The sequence below is a fragment of the Carassius auratus genome, linkage group LG30F (genome assembly GCF_003368295.1).
Source record: "Carassius auratus strain Wakin linkage group LG30F, ASM336829v1, whole genome shotgun sequence".
Taxonomy (NCBI): domain Eukaryota; kingdom Metazoa; phylum Chordata; class Actinopteri; order Cypriniformes; family Cyprinidae; genus Carassius; species Carassius auratus.
Genome location: NC_039294.1, coordinates 1,032,501 through 1,059,492, shown reverse-complemented (window position 1 = coordinate 1,059,492; position 26,992 = coordinate 1,032,501). Strand labels below are relative to the sequence as shown.

Below are 26,992 nucleotides of genomic sequence, written 5' to 3'. Positions count from 1 at the left end.
CCTTCATGAAGTGCACATCTAGTCAGAATCAGAGTTGATTTAACAGTGCCAGATCAGTGCTGGTCGGTTCGTGAGAGAAAGCTCTCTGTAGTCTCCAGTTTGTGTTTGTGAGGTCAGATATTAAGTCCTGACAGTGAGATCCAGACTTTTCTTCTCATGCTGTATCTTCTCTCATGTTGCTCTCTGGAGCTGGACTGAAGATGATTGTGAGAGCGTCTGAGGAGCTCCAGGTCAAAGAGTCGTTCTTAGGGTTAAATGAGAGGTCAGAGGTCATGTCAGCACTCCTGCTCTTCTTAGTGTAAATGACCGTTGGTGCTGTTGCCATGGCGAGGGAACCAGAGACGAGATCTCGCTCGCATAGACTGAACGACTCTCTCATCTGAACCGGAGGCTAGAACACAAATACACTTGGTGATTGGTTGAATTACTGTATATGGACACACCCCTTCCTGTACATTCATTTGGTCTATAAGTTTGATTCATAAGTCTTTTTAAAGGTAAAGTTCACCAAAAAATTTCAATTTACTGAAAATATTCTCAGGCCATCCAAGATGCAAATTAGTTTATTTCTTCATCAGAACAGATTTGAATAAATGTAGCGTTTTATCACTTGCTCACCAATGGATCCTCTGCAGTGAATGGGTGCCGTCAGAATGAGAGTCCAAACAGCTGATGAAAACATCACAATAATAACCAGTAATCCACAGCACTCATTTCCAACAGTTGATGTCTGGTAAAGAAAAAAGCTAAATTTTTTCATTAACAAATCAATCATTAAATGGTTCTTTATCCACAATACTTTTTTTAGCTAGGGATAAAAATTGTCTCGTCTGAATCAGAAGTGAAATATGCAGAGATCAAATGCCAAAACATTTTTAAACTAAATTTATTGGTGTATTTTGATGTGAGAGGACAACATGGGCTGGACTTTTCCACTGGAGGAAGCGTTATTATGGACTCGTATTTTGGCCAGAAGAGATTATTTAAAGTTAGGTTGCTTCTTACAAATATGAAGCAATTTTTTTTCTTCACAAGACAGTAAATGCTGGACTGGAGGGGTATGGATTATTGTGATGTTTTTATCAGCTGTTTGGACTCTCAATCTGATGGCAACCATTCACTGCAGAGGATCCACTGATGAGCAAGTGATGAAAAATGTATCCAAATCTTATTGAGAAACAAACTCATCTTGGATGGCCTGGGGGCAAGTAGGTTTTCCACAAAATCTTAAGTGAAATATTAATGTTTCAGTTCCAGTGATTTCAACCTCACCTTCTCTATCAGCAGCGAGGAGCATTTGAGGATCCGTTGTCTCGTTAAGTTTCTAAATGACACTTTAGTCAAGTTGGACCTGTTCACCATCAGATTTAGCTCCGTTTCTCCCATTACCTGCAATCTCACACACACACACACACACACACACACACACACACACATAAACACACCCTAAAATATAGATCCATGGAAAAACCAGCACCTTATTCAGCATCCTAAAGATTTTGATAATAGCAGTGTTACTGATATAAAGTGTGTAGTATTGAGCAGGTTGTACGATTCAAAGTTAAGACCATTGATATGAAAGTATGGACATTTCTACTGTACCATAGTACTGGAGTCGTTGGCGGTGGTTTTGTGGAGTTTGTTCTTGGAGACTGATGACTGTCTGCTGATGCTGGTGTCCTGGACAGAGGCATCACTATTGGTGGAAGAGGTGAGACAGTCCTTCTGAACACGAGACAGGCAGGACAAACCTGGGACCTTCTCAGCCAATGTGGCTCTGCAGACAAATTAATATATGTCATGACATGAAAAAAAAAAAAAAAAAAAAAAAAAATATATATATATATATATATATATATATATATATATATATATATATATAATATGTCATCAACTTTTTTAGTTCACTTAAATAGACTTTTGGTGTGACAAATGATTATAAAACAACATGTAATTTAAAAACATTAAAATATCAATTATTATTATTTAAATAAACTGTTTGAATGCATATTATTATATTATATTATATTATATTATATTATATTATATTATATTATATTATATTATATTATATTATATTATATTATATTATATTATATTATAAATCGTTTAAATTAGTTTTAGTCTGGGGCATTGCGGCCACTGCTTGACATTAATGTTCTACTAACCCTTTGTATTTATTTTGTCCACATACAAACATGTTTTTGCATGAAATATGCGTTATTGTGTATTTTGTTTGTTTCATTATCTATTTACCTGTATTTGGTGTGAACTATGGCGTATATGAAAGGGTTGTAGATGGCAGATGATTTGGCGATGACCGCAGGCAGTGTTTTAGAGTAGGGTGTGAGGATGCCTGCATGCCTGAGAAAACACAGGAAAAAATACAGTTACTTTTAAATGCATGTAGGTCATTCCAAAAAAAAAAAATCAAGTGCAGTGCTGAAGAGAGAAAAAGAGATTATAATGTTTTATAATCACTTCCTACTTCACACAGCTGTGCTGAGCTTATAGCTAGAGATCCACAAACACACACACATACACAGACAAATGTACATCGAAAAGTGCCAGATAATCAGGGGATTTGCAGATTACAGACACTGTAACACTTCTGATATATATTCTGACAAACTATAAATAGCATCTAGTGTACCAATTCAATGCATCATATACTGTATTGAGGACTTTCATCATGTTGGTCTGTATCTCAGTAGCTGGTTATGAGTCAAAATTTCCATTATTGCTTGTTTTTTTATGTCATTTCTGAATATTTTTTGCAACATTTTATTTTTTTGTGTCCTCTAGAATTCTGATTTCCAAAGGGATTACTAATAACAATAACGATGACTCAAAACTATATCTTCAACACTACACAGCGCAAAAATATCTATTTAAAAACTTTTCTTAATATAAGCGTCTTTAAACAGTTAAAAGTTAGCCCACATAGTGTTACAATGTGTCCTGTTATATGGTTGAAATCTGCAAATGAAACTTTTTTTATAGCCAGTAACTGTCAGTACTTAAACATATAGGGTTACACAGAATCCCCATTACTGAAATTATCCACATTCTTCCCAAATTTTAAATAGCAAGCACGAGAAATAAGATGTTTTAGGAACAGTACACTTTCAAATTTAGGACACATACTATATTTCATAGTTACTTCTCATCAAATGTATCTCTTTAATCTCAGAGGAAAGACTATGTCATATGCCTACAGGACAGATAACAACAGAGCAGGACAGTGAACACAAGTGAGCTGTTGTCTTGTTCTCATCACATGGCTGTAAAATCAGTATGAGGCCATAATTTTACAACCCCATACAGCTGCATGTGACAATAATACTGATATTTATGTATAATGCATGTAGTCACGGAATTTGATGTGCACTACTCTTTAAAATTGTGGAGTCATGAGAATGTTTGATGTTGTTGAAAGAAGTTTCTTTTGCTCAACAAGGCTGCGTTTATTTGTAAAATCAGTCCTATTTTACAGTGTAACTTTTTTTTCTTAATGTATTTTGAAATGTAATGTATTACTGTGATGCAAAGCTGAATTTTCAGCATCTTCACTCCAGGCTTCAGCATCACATGATCCTCCAGAAATACAAACGTGTAGATGCTCAGCACTCACCCTGCCCAGGCGATGAGGGTGACACACGCGTAGGGAGCCCAGGACAGCACATACACCACTATGACCACAGCTGCTATTTTAGCCAGTTTCCATTCACTCCTCATGGACTGCTGCTTCACAAGACTGGACTTCTGAGTGCTCAGCCGCTCTAGATCTCTAAACACACACACACACACACACACACACACACATTAACACTTTTCAGTGAACACTCTTCAATTTGAAAACGCCTCCAGGAGCTCAGACCTGCTGGCCTTTCGTACAGAGAGGAACATGAACAGGTAACAGTAGAGGATGATGGCCAGAGGGATGAAGAAGACGAAACAGCACAGCATCATGGTGTAACTCTTGTTGCTGGGAGAAGGTGAGACGTAGTCCCACGTGCAGGATGTCATCAGACCTTCAGGGATGTAGGAACCTGCAGGAGCATTAAAAGACACATCCGACATTTCAAGCTAAAGTCACATCTTAAAGGGATAGTTCACAGATAATAAAATATCTTATAAAAATATCTTTGCAATAGCAAGATATCTGAGAAAAAAAAAATTCTGAATTGTGAGATCCGAACTCACTATTGAGAGAAAAACAATCATTTTAAGATAAAGAGTTGCATTAAGCTATTAGTAAAAAATACTTTAGCTAGAGTGTTTTCCAGATTATCTGTATAAAATAAAGTTCATAAAAATAATCACTTCAGCAAAGTTTCTACTATTTTCTAATTATGAATAAATAAAATAATAATTGTTTTGTTTAAAGATACTGTCAGTTTATTTAAAAAATACAGAAAAAAATATTTTAAAAGTTTTTTATTTATTTACTTATTTTTTGGAAGATTCTGAAAGCTTTGAAGGAGATCTCAAATATTTCATGTCTGAATTTAACAGAAGAAGGATGAAATCTTACTCCAGCCAATCAGAGGTGCCAGACTCCAGGCCAGCGAGTAGATCCAGATGCACAGGATGGCCAGAGAGGTTCTGCGTTTGGAGTTCCACTGGATGGTCTGCAGCGGTTTGGTGATGACCAGGTATCGATCGATAGAGATGACCAGCAGGTTAATCATCGAGGTGATGCCAAACAGCGCACCACAGAATGCATATATTTTACATCCTGAAGACACAAAGCAGTATAGAGAATCTAGTCTGTATAACAGTCAAGACAGGTTTGAGTGAAAAATTTTTTTATAGAATAATAATAAGTCTGTTTTTTGTATTTTTTTGTATGTGATGTTTGTTCTACATCTTTCAAAATCTTACAAATGTCTGTAAAAAGATCATGTTACCCAGCTCCCCAAACATCCACTCCTTAAACAAGCAGTTGATGAAGAACATTGGAGACTGTGTGATGGCCATGAGGAAATCACTGACCGCCAGGTTCATTATGAAATAATTTGGCAGGCTCCGCAACTTTTTATTACTGCACAAAAAATATTGAGACCAAGTTATGTTTATTCCATTTATTCCATTGTTAAAACAGAAAAAACACAGTTTATGAACAATTAATTTAACTCTTTTTTTTCTGCAAAAGACAAAAGATATTTTGAAGATATAACAGTTTAGGTTACCATTGACTCCCTATATATGGACCAAAAGTACAATGGGAGTCAATGTGAACTAAAACTGTTTGTTTTCCAGTAAAAATATCTTTAAGTCATTTCAAAAGTAATTTTCTTTTGATTAACTGTCTTATAACAGTGTGTTTCCACCAGTGAATAAAATTCAGAATTTTATAAGTCTATATCTAACAATTCTGACGTTTTCCCACAAATTTGTAGTTTACATCTCACAATTATGTTTTTTTTAAGGAAATAAAAAAGGTAACAGTGACTTTTCATCTCAAAAGTGTTTATATCGCTCAACTGCAAGTTATAACATCTCACAAACGTTTGAGTTTATATAGCTAGTATCTCACAATGCTGTCTTTTTGTTTAAACCCCAGAACAAAAAAATAATAATTCTAACTTTTCATCTCACAATTCAGATTTTGTATTAAAATAAGTCAGATTTGCAAGAAAAAAAAATCCGAACTGTGAGACACAAAGTAGCAATAATTTTTTTTTTCATGGCAGAAATATTCCATAACTATCCTTTTAACTGCATTTAAAAGCAAATATGTAATTTTTTTACACACACAGAATGATTATATCCCTACTATTCTTTGCTGACAAAACCCTTCATTGTAAATGCATAAAAAGAAGATGAGATGCAAATGAGTTATTTGTCAAAGCTGACATCCAACAGATCAAATGCCCCCATTTCAGTTCTTTCCATCGATGTACAGCAGTTCTAGGGATTCCCTGCATTCCTGGAATAGCAGTCAATTCTTTTCACTCTCAGAAGCCCATGATTTTAATAATTGCACCCATTTATGGAACTGAAATAAACCTTGTTATTTATACCTCATTCACAATATTCACAATTTCCCTGCCATAAAAATGACCTATTTTTAATACATATTAAAAAAAACAATTATGGAAAATGAGGATTAGGGCTGTTCGGTGACCTGCAGGGTGTTTTGCCTGAGTAACCTTAATCTGAACAAATGAGTGTAGTGCAAAAAAAAACAAAAAAAAAACATGCTTTTTACTAGTATCTCACTGCCTGCTCTAGTTTTACCACACTTCCCCAATTTACTAATACAATTTCAATAACATTTTCAAATTGAGTTTGATAATTAATTAATTACAGTGCTAACTAATAAAACACCAAACTTACCGACACGAGCGGAAAGTTCTTCACCTCAACAAAACGAAGCATTCATACCTGTAGAAGGCAAACATGACCAAAGTGTTGCCCGTGACTCCCAAAGTGCCGATGATGAGGATGACGAAGGCGATGATGTAATGCACATGATCCGGGATGTCCAGTCTTTTGTAGATCTGCCGTTGAGGCTCCATCACCAAACTGAAGATACAGCAACAAACACGGAAGAACAGCTCTTCAACAAACCCAACCTGAGCGCAGACTCAGTCATGGTCTCGTTCTGCGGTTTCCCGCATCCCTTCCTCTCAGTCTGTCTCTGCTCAGAGTAAGAGAGAGTTTAGTTAAACGCTATCAGTAACAGCAACAGATGGACACACTGCGACCTACTTGTCATGTCACATGACACACCCCTCGCTCCAGCATCTGTCCCACCCAAGCTTTTTGTGTCTTCAGAACGATCCCATGCTCATCACACACACACACACACAAGGGGCAGGTTATTATGAAAATAGAGCACCATTACCAGTCAAAATATCCTCATGGAACATGATCTTTACTAAACATCCAAATGATTTTTGGCATAAAATAAAAATTGATAATTTTGACCCATACAATGTAAGCAGATTGTTTGAAAACATACAAATCAAATTCATTTTATTTAGACACTAATTTGATTAAGTGTAAATAGTTACAAAATGCATGAGTGTGTGTTGGCATCCAAAAGTGCATAATTTCCTACTGTACAGTAGAAAAACAGTATATGTTTAAAGTATGTCAAATTCAAAGTATTAATAAAAAAAGTTGGGGGAAAGTCTCCTGATAACTTACTACATCCATCGAGCTTGATTATACTGTCAGAGTTCTACTCTTGTACATTTGACAATACAAAGCTTTGGTATAACATTAGCAGAAAACACTTTCGACTGTGACCACCTTATTTTATCCTACAATAACCAGCGAATAAAAAAGCTTAATGGTTCGTCCTGAGAGACCTTGTGTGTCTGTCCGCATGTTCTCTCATCGCTTTAGCTCCGTAATCCAGGCATCACTTCTGTTCTCTCCACGGCAGTCAATGGCCTCTGTGGGATTGAAAGATGTGGGATTATATCTCTCTCCATAATCCTAAATCTTAGCTAAAACCTCAGCGACAATAACAGCATTACTCTAATTCAGCCTATATGACAAGCGTGCTCACAGTAACACACCAGCCTCCAGCTGATCATATTATAGCTCAAGGAATCAATCTAACTAACCTGGAGCATACTGTGAGAGGTTCTCACTCCTAATCTAAGATCTGCGGGGGGCAAAACTGACATCATTTAGAAATTAAGTTCCTTTATTAATGGAGATGAATGTGCACCTTTCAAAAGTTTGGAGTCAGTAAGATTTTTTCAAAGAAATTAATACTTTGGATGCACTCAATTGGTCAAAAGTGACAGTAAAGACATTGTTAAACAAAAATTATATTTATTAGAAATGCTGCTCTTTTGAACTGTCTATTCGTGTGTGTGTGTGTGTGTGTGTGTGTGTGTGTGTGTGCTACAGAAGTAGAGATCATGAGACTTGCAGGTGGGACCTTTTACCTATCTACCGGAAAGAACACCTTAGCAACTGCATAGCAACACCCTAGCAACCACCCACAACTTTCTCAACTCAATATGATGATTAAGACAGTCTTGTTCAGATGAGTGGAGAGATTTAGGGATCCTGACATCTGATTTTCCATAGGACAGCTGCACATGTAAAGATCGATATAAGCCTCTTTAGCCTGTCTTGAACAAATCATCCCTCTGCAGCATTGTGCATAAAGTAACAATGGCATGAAATTAAATGTGGGTTTAATCAAGAGAATGTTTTGCAGTATAGTAATGGTGCACAAATTGGCAACAGCAATAACATCATAAACAATGCAAAAGACTAAAAGCAGATAGAGGAATGTGATAAGTTGAGTCTAAGGTAAAAAACAACAACATTATTTAGAAAATCTGCCAAATTCAAACAGAAAATAAGCTTTCACTTGAATTCTGTTGACATTTACGTAGTCATTTCGCAATTAAATCAAAACCTTTTGGGGGGAGGAGGGTCTTCAGGGATAGATAGATTTTCTTGGAAAGCATTACGTTTGCATGGAAATAAATCATGAGTTCGTAATTATTGTCTGACTCCACATGACTGGTGATCTATTCCCCAGTGAAATAAGATATCCTGCAATTTACCAAGGCTTTAAATTTAGCAATCTGAGTCATGTCGCATCTTAATCTTTTGTTGTCTTGGGATTACTCTTATTTAGGCCAAGATGAATTATAATGGGTTTTTTTTTTTTGGTTTTGTTTTTTCTGGAATGAACAGTTTTCATTACATGCTGATGCTCTGTTGGACTTAAACGTCAGCATTATGTGGAGAAATGTGTCGACCTGGACAGAAAAGGAGGGTATTTTAGGGCATTAACACAGACACATTCAATATCTAAGAACAGCTGTGTTGTGAATCATGATTAACTGAAAATTATATCAATACAACAACACACTTGTGTCTTGCTTGTGTAAAAAATGCTCATATCAGCCCGAATAATGCTCTCTGTCCAAGATCAAATTTGAGTTTAGGGCAAAAATTAAACCCAAAATGTGGGGTTTTAAAAATTTCCTTTAAGTTAATCACAGAGTTTCAAATACACCAAAATCTACTGTAACAATAGACAGTTTAATGTAAGATGCAGTCAGATTCTAGCACAGCAGATCTGAGACACAGGTATCACTAATAGCCTACAATAACAACAACAACAACAAAATAATAATAAAATAAATCTTCTTTGAATGGGCTTAACCTTCAGCTTTCTCAGAAATCTTTTGCTGACATCTAGTGTTTAAAATACGAAGAACTAGTTGACGCACATAAAATTTGGAGAAATTGCTCTGAAAATATAATTTAAAGTCATTGTTGTGCAAAGCATCAAACAGAAATGACAAAAAGTAGGTTCAGCAAGAAATATTTTGTTTGATAAAATGTATTACATATAGCTTACTCTTTTGGACCATGTGTGTAAATGATGACAGAAATTTCTTTTTTATTTAAATTTATATTATTTTTATTTTTTATTTCATTTTAATTTTTTATTTTTGGTTGGCCATGTTGGGTAAACTATTACTTTAATAATTTATTTTCTTAATTTTATAATTATTACTATGATAATATTCAATTATTTCTTTAATGAAATTATACTCTAAATAGACCATGTGTGTAAATGATGACAGAAATTTCATTTTTATTTAAATTTGTATTATTTTTATTTTTTATTTCATTTTAATTTTTTTATTTTTGGTTGGCCATGTTGGGTAAACTATTACTTTAATAATTTATTTTCTTAATTTTATAATTATTACTATGATAATATTCAATTATTTCTTTAATGAAATGATACTCTAAATAATAAACTAAAACTGCCAGTAGGCGGTGGTAATGTCTTAATGATTAAGTCATCTAGTAATTTATTAATTCGTTTGATTCGTTCAAATGGCTAATTCATTCAGGAGTGAAGTAAATGGTTCTTTATGAGTGGTTCATTGAATCATTAGTCTTGTTCGACTTGAAGCGGATCATCATCATCCGACCGATCGGTGTGTGTCATCAAAGAACCACAAGAGCTTCGAGATCAGACGACTCCTTGTGCTTTTGAATCGATCTCGCGGTACTGTGATGTCATACTTCGATCGGTCTGTGCAGCGCCACTTCAAAGCCAACGCTTTTTTTTTAAATTAACTGTTGTATAAGATGAGTAATGTTAATTTATCACATTTGCACTGCTGTGATATTGCACTTAGGCTACAGCTCGTGTGATATTTATTAACTAGCCTATGTGATGTAAATATGAGACAAAATTTCAAATTTTTAGGTTTTCTATCTCTCTAATATATATTAGTGCTGTCAAACCATTCATCGAGATTATTCGCATCCAAAATCAATGTTTTTGTTTACATAATATATGCGTGTGTACTGTGTATTTATTATGTATAAATAGGCTACAAACACATGCATGCATAGACTATATTTAAGAAAAATATGTTACGTTTATATGTTAAATAGATTTATATATTATATAATTTATATGAATATGTCTTTATATGTACATAATATACACTGTATATATGATACATATGATATAAACAAAACCATTTATTTTGGATGCGATTAATCGCTATTTTATATATATATATATATATATATATATATATATATATATATATATATATATATATATATATATATATATATAGCTATATATGGTTTATACTGTTTTGACTGTCTCTGTTTTGACTGTCTTTTAAGAAAGATTTGTAATTACAAGGCTTTAAAATAAATTTAAAGATACACCCTTGTAAAATGAAGTGTCTGGCATTCTTTTTATTTAATGAAATAAATGAAAGCAATAAGTCACATTTTTGATGGCAAAATGATAGGCTTTTAAAACATCAAGGCAGAACAATGAAGAGATTTTTTTTGCAGACATCCTTTAACTTACATGAACAAAAATAAATAAACAGCTATAGAAGCCATAAAAGAGTCTTTGGGATTCCTACCAGTTTGTAGCCAGAAGGAAAAGAGTGGCAGAGACGTTAAAGAAAACCCTCTGATACAAAAGAAAAATCACATCACTTTGTCCTTCCACCACTAAAAACACACACTGCAAACATTACCTCACGAGAGAGACGTTTACTACACTACACGACAGCTACTCATCACAAACAATCTTCATCTATAAATTCATCAGTCTAAATACTGATTCAAAATTAATGGTTTAAAAAAAGAATATGAATTATATAAATACATCTCTCCATCACCTTTGCCCTTGAAGAGAATAATACAAGAGGACCCATCTGACTGGGGACAAGAACTGGTTGCAGAATCATACAGTAAGTGCCATAAAAAGGGCTTGTAGATTTGAAAACATACACAGTTTGGCTTATAAATATGTTTAGTTGTTACTGTAAAAGATCAAATGTTGCATGATGGACAAACATCATCTGAGCTGGGCTTGCCTTCAAATAAAAGCATGCTCGCTTATGAAATATTAAAACATTTATTTACTGTGATTCAACTACATGTTTGAAAACCGTTTTGTTATTACACTGATTAATATTACACTATTAAACAACTCTTGCTGTTGGTGCAGGAATTTGGTATATAATGGAAGAAAACACTTTCATCCTCATCTCACCACATGTACAATGTTCCAAGCTAAATGCTGTAAGTTTGGCTCTTTTATTACATTATACTGTAGCTTACTGTTGACTAACTAGGATCGTTTTGAAGGGTTGAATGGGGCATATATTAATTTTGGCTGCAATTGCAAATGTATTTGTTGCTTCTCAGCTGAGGTCAGTGATGTTGGTGTTCCTGATATTGTTGTTATTTTGATGATGTTGTTCTTGGATCACAGATACTGGTGTTTTTCGGGTGTTCAGTTGGTGCAGGTGTTGATGTTCTTGCCGTCAGCTGCATCATCAACCAGAGACAGATGGTAGTCTGTGGCCAGAGTGAAATGAGAAATGCATCCCACTAAACCTCGCATGTACTGCCTGTTAGTGTGCAAGGCGATCTCCTTCATCCCCCCTGGAGAAGTGTGAAATCAAAATCACCAACAGAACTAGACAAATACATGTACAATACATACACTTCCATTCAAAAGTTATTTTTGTTTTTTAGTCTCTTATGTTCACCACAGCTGCATTTATTGGTTGAAAAAACCCCCAGTAATATTCATGAAAAATGATTACAATTTAAAATAACAATTTTCTTTTTGAATAGAAATTGTATTTATTCATGTGATGCAAAGCTGAATTTTCTGCACTATTACTGCAGTCTTCATCATCACATGATTCTTAATCAGAAATCATTCTAATATGCTGATTTGCTGTTTAAGAAACATGCTTCATATTTTTATCAAAACTGTAATCAATTTATTTCAGGATTCTGTAATGTATAGAAGGTTCAAAACAAACAGCTTTTAAACATTATAAATGTCTTTACTGTCACTGTTAAACAATTGAATGCATCTTTGCTGAATTTCTTTCAATAAAACCACTTCTGAATGTTAGTGTTTTTTTATTCCTACTTTATTTCATACACACTCTTGAGTGAACATCTACTGTCATTATCACAATCTTTAGCACATTGCAGTTAACTTCATAATTGCATTTATTCTTACCAATGTAAAGGTCACCATTGATGTTCAGCTGTCTCATCTTTCCAGGAGATCGGCCCGTTTTAGCTCCATAATCATCAACGGTTAGTTTACCAAACTGTCCATCCCTTCAAACAGAGACAAAACCATCTTGACTGTTAAACTGAGAAAACTACAGATGTTTTAAATGGTGCAAATTGCCTGACATTTGACGTAGAATTTACAGCTTAAACAGTTTTCATGCTCAAAGAAAACAAATATGCTAAAGTACAGTATGTGACATATTGATAAAGACATTTTAATGGCAAATGTCTGACCTGACAGCCTTCACTCTGTGCCATTTGCCGTCACTAAATGTGCCATTAATGACCACAGTGGCAGCTCCGCTACCAAGATTATAACTGTAGAGAGAAGAAGAGAGGTTAGGAGGACCTTAAGATCTGGAAATTGTCTGACATATTAATGTAAATCTCATGTCTTTAAGCATATGGGTGCATGCAGATGTATATGTTGTTATACCTGAAAATGAGCGCCCCGTCTTGAAGGCCGAGAGACAGGTAGTCACTGTTGGCTCTCATTGGACTGTCCCCCCGCCACAGTAAAAGACCATCTTTAGATGTGCTCTTAAAACGCATGAACATGTTTGTTCTGGAACCTGATACCCTGCACAGACACGCACAGTTATATTAGCATGTGTGCATGCATGTACAGAATGTACAGAAAAGACAAAATCTTCATATTAAGCACAGAGTGCAACAATTGAGTTCTTTGGGAAATAGATTTTTAACTTATAAAGACAGGCCTACACTGAGCTCCAATGAAAATGCTTTTGATGAATCCATCGGTTTGGACTTGATTTAACAGTGGAATTTAAGGTGGGAAACTACATTACCCATGATACTGTGCGAGACTGCACTATCCACACACTCTTCCATTAAGCACTGCAAATGATGTAATGGACATTTTGCTTAAATCTATTGTTTTTATAATTATAATCAATAACTTTAAATGAATAGTCTTATATTTTACAATTGTAAAATTTAGTTTGATTGTCATTTGCAGTGCTTTCGATGGATTGTAGTTCTTTTCCTCACTAAAGCAGTTAAGCACATATTATTTTTGTCTTTTTTTTTTCAAATACTTTTTTAATTAAAATCCAACTTTGTAATGATTCACCTCATAGCTGCTTGGTTTAGTTTATGGCATATAATACATTAACAAAGACTTTGAAAAAAATCCCTATGAGAAAAATGAATGGAATAAATACTTTTAGAACCAAGGCTGCTGAAAAAGTGTGCAGGGACTAATTGACTATAGAGTGTAAAAGCAAAAATACTCTACCTTTTGAGGATATCTCTGTTGTCGTATGTCAGATAGCTGCGTCCAGTGAACTGGGGGATCTCAATAGATTCAGTGACAGCTGATAAAGTGAACAACAAACGGTGCACAGCTCTGTTACATGCACTAGATGGCAGCACACATCATCAATACTCTAAAGCCATTCTTATTAGAGAACAGACATGAATAAGATTTTGCCTCTAGTACTTACTGTTTAAGCAATAATTCCCACATTCTGCACAGTGAGAGCACAAAACAGAATAAAAGAAGCTTAAGAAAGATTTTGAGGTGTTATGGAAGAAGTCTGCAAAGAATATCAGAGCGACATCTCAGTCTAAAACCAAACAAAAAATACTACGGGGGGAAAGTTTTCACTTTGCGCTCAGTCCCACTCCTGGATATCTGCCTTCCTGCAGAGTGTAGTTTCAACCTTATACTGATAATTTGAGAAGCACCATGCAAAGCTTAGTAGTTTCCATCGTTTGCAGTAATACTCATATTGTAATTTGCATTTTAATCTGATTTTGTATTTAAAAACACAACCTGATCAAATAATGAGTCAAAGAGGATATGCATGATGGCATGTAAGATTAAATGTTGTGCAATGCATTTTGAGATACATTATTATTGTTTTTTTTTTCAGTTTAATTAACTATTTTTATAAGCTTTTGTCATTTTTTAATGTGCTTTTGTAATTAAAATGACATAACATAATATATATAATATTATTTATTCAAATATGTCTATGTTAATTTCTATATAGCTGTAAATTATTTTTATTTTTGCTTTAGTTTTAGTAATTTTTGTAAATTATTATAGTTAAATAAAAGCCAACCTTTCTGCTTTTTAGGATTTGTTAAATATTATTATTACAAAAGTGATTTTCAGAATTGTAGCTGTAGTCTTCTGTTAACAATAACATATAACATAAATTCATATGAGAAATCTGCATACCTTGAAATAGTAAGAGTAGTATGGCAGTAAATCATTTAACATTGACTACTTTTGGAATTAAATACTGCATGGTGCACATCATGTACAGTACTGTGCTGCATGCACTAATTTTAATGGGATAAAGTATGTTTCTCACATACTGTACATTATGCATTTGTCAATAATTGCATCGGGAGTATGTAAGGATTCCATTCTTAACTTATCCCTGGATTATGGCTTCAAGTTTGTGTGATTCAAATTTAAGCTAAACTTTGAACGGCAGATCTTCAGGAGCACCTATGCCTTCGAGTTGTTTGCTTTCTCACCTTTCTGACAGTGTTTCCCATCATACCCAAGCGTACAGTCACAGTCGTATCCGTCCCACTTCGGCCTGCAGGTTCCTCCATTAGCACACGGGTTCTCCACACACGGGTGATCAGCGTTCAACACGTTCACCCCAAAAGCCTGACCGGGATTCAGCTCTATAGTGCGGTCATTCAGAGTGATCTGGGTCAGGAGGAAAGAATGAAAATGATATATGAATCTGCATACATCTGTAAAGAGTCAGGTGCTGCAGCATTGGACACTAAGCATATTCAATCTCATATTGAATTAACTGCTGCTGAATTTACACTTCTTAATAATCATGACTATTTGTTAACATTGCTATGTAGTTGTTAGGGTGCACTGGGTGTCTGTAGTTTCTAAACTCTAGTACCTTCTGCACAGTTCCACTGAAGGGTCTCAGGACGCCAGCGCTCGTCTTAGTAATATCATAATTAGGAACTCCTCCAATATAGAGAGGAGAACTACATTTGATCTGTGTAAATGCACCCTGAGAGAGAAAGAAAACAAGAGAGAGAGAGAGAGAGAGATTATTATTAATATTCTTGTTGTTATACAATACACTATATACATACAAAATAATAAGAAAGCATACAGATCCCTTGTTTTATACATTTATAGATTTTCTTGTCATTAAATGATGTTCAAAAGCCCATATTAAGAGCAAAAGTGTGTTTTCACTCTCATTAAAGGAAATTATTTCAAGTAAATAAAACGCTAAAATGAAAAATATAATAAAATAAAATATCCCGATTTAAAAGTATATAGTGAAACTAAACTAATTAAATTAAGTGAAAGACTCTAAATATCTCCTTACACTAATGTTCAAAAGATTGGGATCACAATTATTAGTTAATTTTCATCAAACTGATCAAAAGTGACAGTAAAAACAATATGTTATAAAATATTTCTAATAAATTATATTCTTTTAAACCTTCTATTATTTTTATTTTAAAAAATCATGAAAAAAAAAACAAGAAAAACTTTTCAACTCTGAACAAAATAATTAAAAACAAAAATGTTTTTGAGCAGCAAATGAGCATATTAAAATGATTTGAAGACTGAAGAGTAATAATGCTGAAAATTCAGCTTTGCATCACTGAAATTTATCACATTTAAAATATATTACAACAGAAAACAGTTGTTTTAAATTTAACAATGTTTCATAACATTGCCGTTTTCATGGCATTTATGATCAAATAAATGCAGCCCTGGTGAGTACAAAAATATTCCAAAATATAAAAAAAAATCTTACTGACCAACTTTTGTACGGTGGAGTAAATGTGTTCAGTTAATATGAAAGTGTTCACCTCTGCCATGCCTTCCACTGGTCTCTGGTTGTCTACCTGTAAAATGCCATTTTTTGCTGTACGTGAGACACGCAACTCATGCCACGCGTCTGTAGCGACGGCCTCTTCACTCCTGACAACAGAAGCAATGATATAGTTTCTGATCCTTACTGAATATTTAACAGCTGATTCCCAGTCATCTACCAAAATGGCAAGAAACTCAAAGCTTTAGGACTTCACTACGCACTCTACCTGATAACTGTGGCACCCGAGCCGCAGTCGAAGCGAAACTCCACGTATCCACCCACCAGGCTGATGGACAGGAAGTCACGACTGGCCACATCATCGGTGTAGAGCAGCGTGCCGTCAGGATTGGTCGGCTGGAAGGTCATCTCGAACTCCATGAAGGACAGGTAGTTGTGGGAGGGCTGAGGCCAGGGGGCGCTGGCGTACGAGTACATGCTCTCATTAAACTGGGGTAGAGACAACAGGAAACCTGGAGACATAGAAGTCAGAAATATGAAGTCAGGTAATGCCACACTGAGTGACTGGCTGTGTTTGCTGGTTCAAATTCATTTTGGAACCTGAAAACAACATTTTGTATTTACTACTACTACACTGTTATTACACTCTCGTTGTTTTTGTGTGTTAAATGCTGTGTTTTATGTCATGTGAGACATATATTTATGTTCTTGCACTGTTTTGGAGACTCTGTGATACTTATTAATTCACTTAATTGTATTAAATGTGTTCTTGAAATTTTGCTTTAAAAGTATTTTTGATTTATTTTTTAACTGTACAGTACTTGTAGATCATGTTGGTTAAATAAAAGGCCACTTAAAGTAAAATGTTTCTTAACTTAAGCACAGCTGAAAAAGTGCACTTTGTAATAATCTCAAATTAAAATCAGTGTTTTAATCATAATTTTGTCATGCTTTAAAGAAGTACCTATTTTGATGTCTGCAAACATACATCATACATATGTAAAAGTACTTTATTGTAATTTTTACTGTAGTGTGCTATTCTAAATGTAATATTCATCATTAGAAAATGACAAATTCATTTAAATGCATGATATTCAAGTTGCAGAAATAACATAAATGTATGTTTTACATTACATTAGCCATATTTCAATTCAAAAACAATTGTTAAATTACATTTAAAAATATAGTACTTAAGTGAAAATGTGTGAATGAATCGTTATATTTGAAATCGAAATATGAGGTCAGTAAGATTTTATTAAGCAGCACGACTGTTTTCGACATTAATAGTAATAAGAAAGGTTTTTCAAGCATCAAATCAGAATATTATTGAGATTTCTGTAATTATAAAATTTCATTTAAAGAAGTACTTAAATCTTACTTTAGTGGTTAAAAAAAAATAAGTATAAATTTAAAAGAGATTGTGAACACTTTTTCATTTAATTGTCAATTACATGACACTTAAGTGTGTGTTTTTTTTTATCTAAAAATGCAGAAAGTTTAGTGTGCGGGGTTGTTTAGGGATAGGGTTAGAGAATAAAAAGTATTGTTTGTACAGTATAAAAACCATTATGCCTATGGCATTTTCCCAGAAAACATGCAACCAGTGTGAGTGAGTGTGTGTGTGTGTGTGTGTGTGTGTGTGTGTGAACACAAGCAAACGCCAGCGTGTGTGACTCACTCTCCTCACAGAGGAAGCCCTTATAGCCGAGAGGACACAGACAGATGAAGCCATCCGCACGGTTGGCAAAGCAGATTCCTCCATTAGCACAGGTGACCTTCTCACACACACTGTTGCTGCACTCCCCTGAAATTCACAGATGAGGAGATGCTTTGAACACATATGCACTTATACCAACATGATGTGGACATATAAAAATGTCTGAATATCAATGCATTAGATCACTGCACTGTCATTCAACAATTCAGGGGCAGTAATAATGAATGGTTTTGAGGTAGGCTGCATTTATTTGCATTTATTTGAAATATTATTACAACTGAAAATAATTGTTTTGTATTTTAATATATATTAAAATGTAATTTATTCCTGTGGTGCAAAGCTGAATTTCCAGTCTTCACTGTCACATGATCCTTCAGAAATCATTCTAATATGCTGATTTTCTGCACAAGAAACATTTGCTATGATTATCAAGGTTAAATATTGGACAATGTTTGTTTTTCAAGAATCAGAATTTATTAGTATTTTATATATATTTATACACACACTGTATATACTCTATATATAATTTCTGAAAATTTTAACATGTCTACATTTTAAAATGTAGTTTAATTTAATGCATCCTTGGTAAATAAAAGTATTAATAAAAAAAATCTGACCCAAACATCACAGTTATCTGATGTCAGTTAATGATTACTTGACATGCATGTAAACAAATAAAAAATATTGAATTTTTAGTGCTTTATTTTGACTGCTTTTATTTTTCAATGATGCATTATTTACATTTGACAATTATGATTTCATTATCAACTGCTGAACCCCAGCTAGACATAATTTATGCTGGAACAAGTCTACTTTAAGTATTTGACAAAAAAAAAAAGACTTTAAGATTTGAAAATCATAAAACAATAGATAAAGCTATTCAAAATAAAGACCAAATGTATTTGGACACTCATAGTTGTGGGGTATGTCAAACTAACCGATGTCTGCTCCGCTCAGTGCGTTTCCTTTAGGCCAGGGGCGGATGTCAATGGCTTTACTGTTGACAGTCAGACTCTGCATGCAGCCCTGAAAGCCACGATTGGTGCCCACCGCCCTCACCAGCCAATAGGCATTCGGAGCTCCGCCCAGAAACAAAGGCGTGCGGAACGTTATTTTAGTGTACTGACCCTAAAAGAGAGAAAGAACAAAGGTTGCTAGATGCATTTCAGAAAACTGATCGTTCCAGCCCTGGATGCTGATTGGTCAGTACAGCATGACACAAAACCAGCCACAACACCCGACTTCATTTTTTTTATACTTTTTTTCTATAATTTGTGCTGTGTGAAAGCATGCATACCTGAGAACGGCCTGACACTGGTGTGTCATTGTCTAATCTCAGCCAGCCATTCATGCCGTCTCTAAATATTGTGACCCTGTGCCACTGTCCAATCACAATGGAGCTGTCACTTACAATCTGAGCTGCACCTGTACCGCAGTTAAACCTGTGCACACAAAATTCAAGATCAATTACAAATAATCACAAATAAATTACATTTCAAAGAGAAAAAAAATAAACAATTCATCAATAGTGTTCCTGTGGCTTAAGTGGTAGAGCATTGCGACTAGCAGCGCAAGGTTGTGGGTTTGATTCCCAAGGAACACATGTTAGGTAAAAAATGTTAGCCTGAATGCACTGTAAGTCACTTTGGGTCAGCTAAATGCATAAATTTACATTAACATTAATAAGTGAAACTGGAAACAACTCTGATTACAGTTAAACCAAAAAAAAAATTTATAGTTGAAGCAATGAAAAATTATAGTTTTAAGTTAAACAATACATAATTATAAATGGAAAAACCAGTCATGATTCAACAAATAAATAGTCTTAGAAAGAAAAAAACACAATGAAAATATTATGTATTATATAAAAGCTATGTTAGTCAAAACATTTTTTTTTTCAGAATCTTTTTTTTGGGGGGTTTTCATATTTGGATAAATATACTATACATGTATATGGGAATATACATTCATGAGGGGAAAACAATCCAATATGTAAATATTACTGAACACACACTCACTGTACATATACATATATATATATATATATATATATATATATATATATATATATATATATAGAAAGAGAGAGAGAGAGAGAGAGAGAGAGAAAGCTTGACTGGAATCAGCATGAGTTGAATTAAGAGCAGAATATTTTGGAGAATTGCAAGATTTGTATTTAAAATCAGAGATACCTGTAGTGTAGTTTTCCCCGTACGAGGGCCAGCGAGGTGAAATCTCCTCTACCGTGTTCATTCTCTCCACAATACAACAGCAATCCATCCTCAGCCTCAGCCTGAGAGGTCAAAGCAGTGATTCATAAGCGTCTGGTCTCAGAAACCTCTCAAACGTATTCAAGTGTGATTACCTTAAACTCCAGGCTGATCTGGAAGCTCTGGTAAGAGTTTTTAAGAGGTTCAAACGTCATGTGGGAGTAGCCATACAACTTTGGGAAATTGACCGTCAGACCTGTAAGACACAAAGCTAAGCAGTTACAGTGTGTTTCAGTCTCGAGAGTCATGCTATAAATATTCAAACAAGTCTGAAGTGGACAGACCAATGACTTCTATTTGGAAACAGATACAATATAATAATTCAGCATAGTCTACTTATAGGATCAGGTAAGTTTGGAACAAATGGAAAACATCTGGAGCCTAGAGGCTATATGAAAGAATATATAACATACATGTATATTATTTGGCCAGTACCCAAGCTGATGTTTTGACACTCAGAATGAGTTCAGCTCACTAGAATAGTGAGATTTCATGCAATTGCCATTTTCAGCACAACATATATTGTATTTAAAAATATTGAAACTGATATGCAATGCTGTGAGAGAACAATAAAGCAATATCTTGTCTGTGGAGTCAACTTGATTTTAGAATGTTATTGTACTCGCTCTGAAAAGGTTAAGACTTAGAGAGGAATGCCAGGGGAATAGACAACAGCACATGAAACCCTCCACACTCAAAGATTACACACTCCCAAGAGACCTCAGAGAAGACCTGAGAGAGAGATGGAGGAAGAAATGCAATGAAAAAGGAAAAGAGACACAAATCCTTCACCCATCTGAGAGAGAGACTGAGATTACTGAATCAAACTAAACTTTAAAAAACATCTGGTTGTATCATGTCTACTAAGAAAAGAAACGAAATAGCTTATTCCACCATAAAAGTTCTGTAAAACATCAATGAATCATTCAAAATGATTATTTATATTGTTTCCGTTTTTTTAAATACCACATATAAAATATACTAGTTTTCAGATTTCAAAAAATGTGTCATAGGTTACCACATCTGTCTCGCTGACTGCCTTAGATCATCTAAACAGCAGAAAAGAGTCAGAGTTTGGACTTCTTTTTAAGCCAGTCCACAAACAAGCCTATTAGAAACTGTCTCTGGATGTTAATTTTGCATGTTTTAGTGGGTGGGGTTTCGGTGAAGGGGCGTGGTCTAATTCAGTGGCATCATACAAAGGGGATCGTTCAGTCAAAAATTAAACAGATTTAGAACAAGGTGCGGGAGAATCAATGATGACCCATTTCATTTTTTTGCTTTTTTTTTAGTTTTTACTTTCTCTTTGAGTCTGGTAGAAGTTAGCAACATGGTAAAAACACTTACAGCAAAATGTTTGCGTTTCGTAATCTAACATAATTATAATATTCTGGCCAAACGTGTAGAATAATTACATTCTTTAAGGTTTTTGAAGTCTATTATTCTCACCAAGGCTGTATTTATTTGATCAAAAAATACAGTAAAATTAAAGTAATATTATAGAATATGATTGCAATTTAAAATAACTGTTTCAATTTGAAGGCAATTTATTCCTGTGCTGCAAAGCTGAATTTGCAGAAGTGATTATCTTAAAGGGGTGGGGTGAAATGCTATTTCATGCATACTGAGTTTTTTTACACTGTTAAAGAGTTGGATTCTCATGCTAAACATGGACAAAGTTTCAAAAATTAAGTTGTACGTTTGAAGGAGTATTTCTGTTCCAAAAATACTTCCGGTTTGTCACAAGTTTCGGAAAGTTTTTTTCGAGTATGGCTCTGTGTGACGTTAGATGGAGTGGAATTTCCTTATATGGGTCCTAAGGGCACTTCTGCCGGAAGAGCGCGTGCTCCCGTATAGCAGAGCACTGAGAGCACAGACATTCACTGATCAGAGCGGGAGCGTCGCGAAATGTCACAAAAGGAGTGTGTTTTTGGTTGCCAGGGCAAGACAACCCTGCACAGATTACCAAAAAAAAAAAACAGCATTAAGGGACCAGTGGATGGAGTTTATTTTTACAGAGCATTAACGGAGTTGTGCAAGTGTTTGTGTTTGTTCCCTGCATTTCGAAGATGCTTGTTTTACAAACAAGGCCCAGTTTGACGCCGGATTTGCGTATCGTTTATTTCTTAAGGATGATGCAATCAAAACGAAAAAGGGTCACGATCGTGTGTTGGAACCGCAGGCGGTGAGTAAAACTGCTTCAAATATCTCTGCCTCCTTGTTAGTGCGTCCGCCTCCCATGCCGGAGCCCCGCTCGGAGCGAGTCGTTGCTGCTGCTGCTCTCGTTCAGTTTCAGCCTCGGGATCTGATTCTGGATCATAAATAAACGGCTGAATCTGACTGTTAGCCATGGTTTGTTTTGGATGATGGTTTTTTCCTCAAGGTAATGTCACAGCTTCCAAACGCTCTCAACGCAAAAGCCTACTGGCGCTCGTGATTCTTTAGCTCCGCCCACACGTCACGCCTCCAGTCGGTCGTGTTTTTCCGGGAAAAATCGGTACAGACTGTCTTTCTCTTATGAATATAATAAACCTAAAGACTTTTTGGAGTTATGAAGGATGTAGTACTACTCTATAGGTACTCAAGATTAACAGGATATTGAGTGAAAACGAGCATTTCACCCCCCCTTTAAAAACATTTTAAAAATCTTAATTGCTCCAAACTTTTCTCTGGCAGTTAATATTAAACATCAAATACCGTATGAACTGATTTACGTCATTCAGAATATTGACTCTCACTGTAAACAAACTCACCTTCTGAGCAGAAGTCTCCCTGGCGACCGAGGTTGCAGTGACATCGAGAGCCTCCAGTGTCGTAATCGTTGATGCAGAAGCTGTCGGGAGGGCAGACCGTCTCGTCACATGGTACATCATAGACCCGGGGTCTTTCCCCTTTCCACGGCGTCACCGACGGACTGGGAGAAGGAACTACGGGAGGAGGCGTGGTGGGGGCGGAGCCTGTCAGTGCAACAGGTGTGGTGGTTGTTCTGGAGGTGGGGCTAGTGAATGTTGTTGATGTGGTCCATGCTGCCACTGCTGTTGGTGTGAAGCTGATATTTTGGGAAACAGGTGTTCGCATCCTATAAATAACATTTCCGTTACCGGGAGTCCCGACGCGGGAGCGAAGCTGAGACCGTCTGCCGCTTTTCTTACTGCTAGATAACGACTTTATCTGCAAGAAATGTACAGATGAATGCCGGAGAGATTAAATAACAACAGATTCTTTTTTTTATTTTTTTTCAAGATCACTCTTTTTTCTGATTTTTGCATTTTTCAATTGTAGATTTCTTTAACAATATAAAAGATGGCTCACCTCCTCAATGAAGACATCATAATCAGAGTCATCTGTTTCAAACCCGTCCTCATCTTTACTGTCAGAGTTTGAGATGTAGACGTCATAGTCTCCACTGCCTATATCTCCTGAACCTGTTTTTTTTTTTTAATAAAGCAGTTCATATTTTAGTAATTTGACCTCATAACAAGTGCATTAAGCAGGAAAAAAATTATCATGATTTCATGCACAAAACACACCTTATTTTACATTACAATACAGAAACATACAGTAGATTCTGACTGCAAACTTCTTTTTTTTTTCAAGAACTGTATTTCAAAAGATTCAACATAGGTCATGCATTACACTGAAAAAAAGTCCTCCTCCCAAGCATTGTTAATAAACTAAAACTTAATTTTCATGAATCTAAATAAAACCTGAAAAAAAATATATATATATATATATATTTATATATATTTATATTATTAAGTTATATTATTTTTAAGTTACTATATAACTTAAAAAAAATCTAACTTCAAAAAACTTAAAGTAATATATAGTAATAAATGACTAAATCTAATACTGAAATAAAAAATAAATTAATGTTATATAGAAATATTAAAAATTAGCACAAACAATATGTTGTTTGTTTTGTTTTGATGCACTTTTATATTTCTGAACCGACCAAATTTTGTGCCTAAAAGTAACACATGAGGTGGTAAGCAGTTGTCTAAATCCAGTTGTTTTTGGGTGGATCCAACTGGTTGGATGCCTAGACCATCAAACCTAAAGCAGCAAATTCTTGTTTGGGGGTCTCTGTTTTTAATCTGTCTGCTGGAGGGTTGGGGCGGGTAACTAGCTCTAATCTTCCTCCTTGTGGCAATTGTGTGACCACGAGGAGCATCTTCCTCTAAATGAACAGGCTTTAAGATGCTTAATTTAATTAGTCCGCACCATGCATGCAGACAAACCTGAGAGTAGCATCCAAACAAATTAGACCCTTTTATCCAAAGTTACACAATGGTGAACCAGTAACCTACCCAGACCTGAGGGTCTCATAAGGTCCTGTCCTGACCGCACTGTAACTCACCGAGGGTGCGCACGGGGTTGTTGATGGCACTGGGAGGGCTGATCCCGTGTGCGTTCACGGCTCTGATCACAAACTGGTACTCCGTCTCAGGAAGCAGACCCTTGAGCACCATAGAGTTCGACTCTACTGGCTCTCTGATGTACGTCCACTCAGTGTCCATCTCCGCTCTGCAACACACACTTGTAACACTAAAACTCTACTATATACTTTTCTCTTTTTCTTTTCTTTTTTTTTTTTTAAATATGAAGACAAAATTTTCAATGATTATGCTAGGGTCCAGCCCAAGTTTACAATCATGACTTTAGGTCTTGCCCTCACAGCAAATTCATGGAACTTTTTTTCAGGTTTTATTGTTAGACAGGTGACAATGTGATTAAGCAGATTAAAATTGAGATGATTGAGATAAAGTTGAATTGAAATAAAATGAAATAAAATATTAAATGAAATTTTACACTTTAAAACTTATAAAAAAATGAGAAAAGTAAAATTAGCAACTACATTTTACTTCAGTTTGTTGCCAATGCTACTTTTTTTTTTGTTAAAGTTGAAATAGTAAAATAACTACACCTAAAACTTAAAAAATAAATTATATTTTTTATTATGTATTTATTATGAAACTAATAGAAATATAAAAGAAATCGCAATAATACAATTAGAAAATTTTAAGAAAAATGACGGCAGATTTTAATCCTTAAATTAAGTTAAAATAAAATTAAATATACATATTCAATAAAAATCCTACACTTAAAAACTTAACAATGAGTAATGTTGAGCAACTATCTAACTAACTAACTCTTATTTATTTATTTAGAAACTTAACAGAAAAAATAAAAATAAAAATAATAATAATAATAACTAAATCCCAAACAAAAAAACTAAAATTAAAATAAAACAAACAAAAAAAAAAACATAAAAAGAAAAGCTATTAAATAATGTGAATAATAATAAAATAGCACTCTGGGCCTCGGGTTGACAAAAGTTAAGTTGACAAATACAATTAAATAAATACAAGCAAATAGGTGGCAAAGTTCTATAGGTGGCACTTCACATATTACATTCATATACTTTTCTTAGAATATCTTTAACATGTTAATATTTCTTCTTTTGCATTCAAATAGAAATTCTGCATCCTGCTTTCAACCTCAATTCAAATTCAGGCATTTAATTAGAAATCCTTAAACCTGAGTATGAGCAGAGGTAATAGTGAAACGTGCCTTATTAAACAAACTCCATGTGTCAAAATGAAAACATTCTAGTTTGCAAGCAGCAAATGCACTGAAGACTGAGAAAGAATTGATAGTGCCATTAAACACATCTGCAGTTCGGTGTTGTTCATGTTAAAGAGAGACTAAATTGGGCAATCATGTGAAAGGTTGTTAATCTGAGAAGCAGACGGTCTCTGGGGGGAGTGAGTCTAATCTGCAGGAGGACACAGTCCGACAACCATGTAGCATAATTATCCATGAGGATTACAAACATGCTAATTTCACACCCAAATGCACATATACTTTACACAAACGTACAGCAGGACACCAGTAACATGTCTGGACACACTTCAGTGAATTTATTCTTTTTATGACTTAGTTCTTTTATTTTAGATTTCTATTTTCTGTTTTCACTTTAATTGTAGTTACAGTTTTAGAAATGCAGTTTTTTTTTTGTCAATTAGTCTTTGGGTTTCATAAAAAAAAAAAATTATATAATTGTTTTATGTATTAGTATTAGCATATAACAAAAATGAAAAATGTTGCCTTGACAACTAGGAGAAATAGTTTTTGAAAATTATTTTCTATTTTATTTTAGTTCAGTTAATATTTATTTAATATTTTAAAAATTTGTATGATTTTAGTTTTAATTACAGTTAAGAATAAGAACTGAGCTGTGCACTTTAGGTCAGTGAAAAGCTTCTGATCAATGACAAGAAATAGAGTAAAGTTTTATAAGACTACTATAGTATTGAAGATTTTTATATATTTGTTCTTTATTGAATATATAAATGTTCATATATATATATATATATATATATATATATATATATATATGTATAAAATTGTGTAATTAATTAATTAATTGTAATTAATCAACCAACTGGCCTTAAGAAAGACCATTAGATTTAAAGATTTATGTTATGATAAATACAAATAATAAAAAATAAATATGAATCATGACAAATGATATATGATATATGAACTTCTCTACAAAGTTATTAATTTAATTTAATTTAATTTAATTTAATTTAATTTAA

General features: G+C 34.4%; 2 protein-coding genes across 2 annotated transcripts in view; both read right to left on the bottom strand.

Moving 5' to 3' along the window:
- Positions 1–154: 154 nt before the first annotated feature.
- LOC113067913 (melanopsin-A-like) lies at positions 155–6,560 on the bottom strand. The gene is made up of 9 exons (XM_026240396.1): positions 6,394–6,560; positions 4,914–5,047; positions 4,538–4,741; positions 3,881–4,052; positions 3,635–3,790; positions 2,257–2,364; positions 1,603–1,777; positions 1,273–1,389; positions 155–391 (listed from the first exon to the last, which is right to left on the bottom strand). The coding sequence occupies exons 1-9, from the start codon at positions 6,525–6,527 to the stop codon at positions 155–157; spliced, it is 1,437 nt and encodes a 478-aa protein (XP_026096181.1). The 5' UTR covers positions 6,528–6,560.
- A 4,929-nt stretch (positions 6,561–11,489) lies between these two features.
- Positions 11,490–26,992, bottom strand: part of egflam (EGF-like, fibronectin type III and laminin G domains) — a 23,460-nt gene continuing 7,957 nt past the window's right edge. Inside the window, exons 7-24 of the mRNA XM_026240513.1 lie at positions 24,748–24,914; positions 23,700–23,812; positions 23,141–23,558; positions 20,483–20,583; positions 20,310–20,410; positions 19,415–19,559; positions 19,056–19,245; positions 18,079–18,204; positions 16,669–16,912; positions 16,438–16,549; positions 15,501–15,617; positions 15,109–15,289; positions 14,061–14,084; positions 13,853–13,931; positions 13,031–13,174; positions 12,829–12,912; positions 12,536–12,639; positions 11,490–11,940 (exon numbers count right to left, since the gene is read on the bottom strand). Of these exons, the coding sequence (XP_026096298.1) occupies positions 11,789–11,940; positions 12,536–12,639; positions 12,829–12,912; positions 13,031–13,174; positions 13,853–13,931; positions 14,061–14,084; positions 15,109–15,289; positions 15,501–15,617; positions 16,438–16,549; positions 16,669–16,912; positions 18,079–18,204; positions 19,056–19,245; positions 19,415–19,559; positions 20,310–20,410; positions 20,483–20,583; positions 23,141–23,558; positions 23,700–23,812; positions 24,748–24,914 (2,602 nt within the window). The 3' untranslated portion in view covers positions 11,490–11,788. The remainder of the gene's footprint in view (positions 11,941–12,535; positions 12,640–12,828; positions 12,913–13,030; positions 13,175–13,852; positions 13,932–14,060; positions 14,085–15,108; positions 15,290–15,500; positions 15,618–16,437; positions 16,550–16,668; positions 16,913–18,078; positions 18,205–19,055; positions 19,246–19,414; positions 19,560–20,309; positions 20,411–20,482; positions 20,584–23,140; positions 23,559–23,699; positions 23,813–24,747; positions 24,915–26,992) is intronic.

Excerpts from the sequence above, each read along its gene's own strand:
- LOC113067913 (XM_026240396.1), bottom strand. The coding sequence starts at position 6,527 with ATGGAGCCTCAACGGCAGATCTACAAAAGACTGGACATCCCGGATCAT. Across the intron at positions 1,390-1,602 it reads CCAACGACTCCAGTACTATG|GTAATGGGAGAAACGGAGCT; the intron begins GTACAGTAGAAA and ends GTGAGATTGCAG. Across the intron at positions 392-1,272 it reads CCTCGCTGCTGATAGAGAAG|CCTCCGGTTCAGATGAGAGA; the intron begins GTGAGGTTGAAA and ends TTTGTGTTCTAG.